Below are 3,459 nucleotides of genomic sequence, written 5' to 3' on the forward strand. Positions count from 1 at the left end.
TATATTTTATACGGCTGTTTTTTGGGACAAAGTATGCGTGTTCTAACGAATCGGTTGCTTTAGTGGGTGAGATAAGTGCCAGTGGGGGGTTAGCATGGGTATATATATATATGTATGACACAAAGTATTAGGGTTGAGGTATGTATCGGCTGAATGTGGAGCTATAGTACGTGTGAAATGTGTATTTGGGAATATAATGTTCTATATTCTAACGCAAAACGGTACAACTTAAAGGACTCGTCCGATGAGTAGGGCGACGGTTGGTATCACACACGAATGTATACATGACTGTCTATATGAACAGATTCATCAAATTAGTAAAACCCTAAAACTCTAAAGTTCCAAAACCATAAAATCCCCAAACCCTTAAAACCCTAAAATCGGTCCATGTAAACACTGCCGTCGGTTTTAGGGTTTGGTAAAACCCTAAGTAGTTACGCGTACTGTTTCAATGAATACGACAAAACATGGCTACAAACAAATATAGGATTTGTGGGGTGTAGGGTTTCAGGGAAGTGAGAGTGTAGAAGGAAGCAGACTTGACCGATAGAGAAGGGTCAGTATTCTCGATGATTATATTCCTGGCTGTGCATATTGATGATGTATGCATATAAGAATGTGTGTATGAGTATGTGTATATGTCGATGTTCCTTGTGTTTCTTTATATCGGGGTTTTTGGGGGTTAGGGTTTACTCAAGGTTTAAGGTTTAGTGGGATGTAGTATAAGCTTCAAGAGTGTAATTAGTGCAGCACATCGGGAGAGGAGGAATTAGACCTGGCTGGCGGAGAAAGCAAAGGTGGTTTCACCATGTGGTTGTAGGGGATTGTGTATGTGGAGAAAAGTTGTGCGCCCATATCATTCGATTACGAACGGAGAGACTAATCGCTGTGCAATAAAACATAATAAATAACCCCCCATTTATTCCCCCCCCCCTTCCGCTTCCTCGCAATCCTCTTTCTTTTTCATAAAAGTTTATTGGTTTGATCTAAGACCCTTTGCACTAAACATACTGAAACGGCCAGAACCGCTAGATACTACAGACACGCACGGAGCACACTCACAGATACTACAGAAACAATGCAATGGCGCTCGTACCTATTCTGCTTTGAACGAGAAGAAAGTTCTGTATCGTAGGATTGCTATGCTAAATTTGGATTGTTGGGTTCTGGGATAGTAAGATTACTATGCTCATTTTGGGTTGTTTGATGGGATACAGACAACTCGAGAACCGCAGAAAAGGCCCATAGACCGCGCAGGAGCACCCATGTACACGAGCAGAAGATGGCGCTGACCCAGGCTGTGGCTAGGGGCACTCTGGATACGTCACATCAGTTTATGAGCCTCTACAGCGAAGATGAGGTGAGTACATTCTAGAGATAGTTGTGTATAAATGTATGTATGTGACTATGATGGCAGTTCATGACCCTCTACAGCAAAAATGAGATGAGAATGTTCTAGTGATAGACGTGTGTATAAATGCATGTGTATGACTATGCTTGTATATGATGGCAGCCCATGACCAACTACGGCGAAGGTGAGGTGAGTACATTCTAGAGATGTATATGTGTATAAATGCATGTGTATGACTATGCTTGTATATGATGGCAGTTCATGACCCTCTACAGCGAAGGTGAGGTGAGAATGTTTTAGTGATAGATGTGTGTGTATATGTATCTGTATGAATGTGCTAGGGAGTACATTATATTAATAGATGTGTGTATTTATGTATGTGATGAGTGTCAGTATACAATGTCGCGAGGTGACATCGCATCAGTGTATGAACCTCTATCGCATGTACATTCGGCGATAAAAATGTACGTGTCTGTTGTCAGGTGGTATGTTTGAGTAAAGTGAAATAGTTAATATCTGTGCCTGCAAAAGGGTATTTATACAAGGAATCAGGCACCCGCATATCAACGTAACGCGTACACGTATGTTTTGACACTTTCTGCACCCACATATGTATACAAAGTGTATGTTCAGACACTTTCTAATGATGACCTGTCTACTATGTCAGGTAAATAAAAATAGTACCAAGGAAATGTTTACCTACAATAGAAATATACTTACATGTGAAACAAAGAGATATACTACCTACCATAGAAGTATAACTTAAATACGAAACAAAGAGATATAATACAATAGAAATATACATAAATGTGAAACAAAGAGATACTACCTACAATAGAAATATACCTACATATGAACAAAGAGATATACTACAATAGAAATATACCCACATGTGAAACAAAGAGATATACTGCCTACAATAGAAATGTACCTACATACGAAACAAAGAGATATACTACAATAGAAATTTACCTACATGTGAAACAAAGAGATGTACTACCTACATATGGAGATATGTTTGTTCTGACTTTGTCCGTTAATATCTCGTATGGAATGTCATACACAGAGTCACATGTCAATGTACAATATATGCAATGTATATCAGTGTACATGACCATTTCGTATGTAGAGGCGTACGAATAATAATATTACTCCCATATGAAACACAATGACTTGGCACCGCATATGAAACAAAGGGAAATATATATTGAAATGTATATATATATAAATATATATAGTACCTGCGTCTTAATATAGAATGTACCTACTGCCAGTGTACATAACGATCCTGTTTGATGGTGCACCTAGGTTGACGATGGCTCTGGTGACGACGACGATGATCAGGACGAGTTCATTGTGTCTGACGAAGAGATGACTGAGATGGAACGCAATAAAATAGAACGGCGCGAACGGAAGTGGAAGCGAAACATCCAGAAATATAATGACAAACAGATGGCCGCAAAGGAGGGGGGTGCTTCGGCAGGTGTGTGCTGCTTCACTTATATATATATATGTGTGTGTGTGTGTGTGTGTGTGTGTGTGTGTGCGTGTGTGCGTGTGTGTATATATATATATGTAAATTTCAAAATTTCTATATATTTTATATATTCCTATATATTTCTATACGTGTTCTTGTATGCATACACACACGGAGTCTAATTCGAGATCCTCCTCTACCAACAGCATTGCCGACTAACACGGCAGCACGGGCCCGTAAGTCGCTGGCTCTGTACAAACAAATGGGATTTAAGCAAGCGACAATGGATGCCGTTGATCAGGTACTATTATACGTGTATGAATCATTGTACTGCTTTTCGGTTGATTTAAAACGTTCGGTGTAGTGCTCATACGGTGGTGCCAATGAAGTCTGAAGTCACTGTGCGCTGTATCGTGTAACACGTTCTTGTTGTTGTATATCCAATGTCGCACCTCTGTTTGTTATTTGCATTCGGCACAAGAAGGAATCCCTCGAGTGATTTATTGTGAAACACAGGTCATTGGTTTGGGATTACGTCTCACAATATATATTGCGTATCTATACGTAGTCACAGATCGATGTCAACTTTAAGAATAAGATGGACTACGGCAAATCGCTTCTCCATCGCGCC

General features: G+C 39.8%; 1 protein-coding gene across 1 annotated transcript; it reads left to right on the forward strand.

Annotated features, from left to right (window-relative positions):
- Nucleotides 1-2,659: 2,659 nt before the first annotated feature.
- SARC_13485 (hypothetical protein) lies at nucleotides 2,660-2,834 on the forward strand (the record flags this gene model as incomplete). The annotated part of the gene is made up of 1 exon (XM_014292384.1): nucleotides 2,660-2,834. A coding segment is annotated over one exon (175 nt), but the record flags the coding sequence as incomplete, so codon positions are not given.
- Between the last annotated feature and the right edge of the window lie 625 nt (nucleotides 2,835-3,459).

Source organism: Sphaeroforma arctica (assembly GCF_001186125.1).
Source record: "Sphaeroforma arctica JP610 unplaced genomic scaffold supercont1.3346, whole genome shotgun sequence".
NCBI lineage: Eukaryota > Ichthyosporea > Ichthyophonida > Sphaeroforma > Sphaeroforma arctica.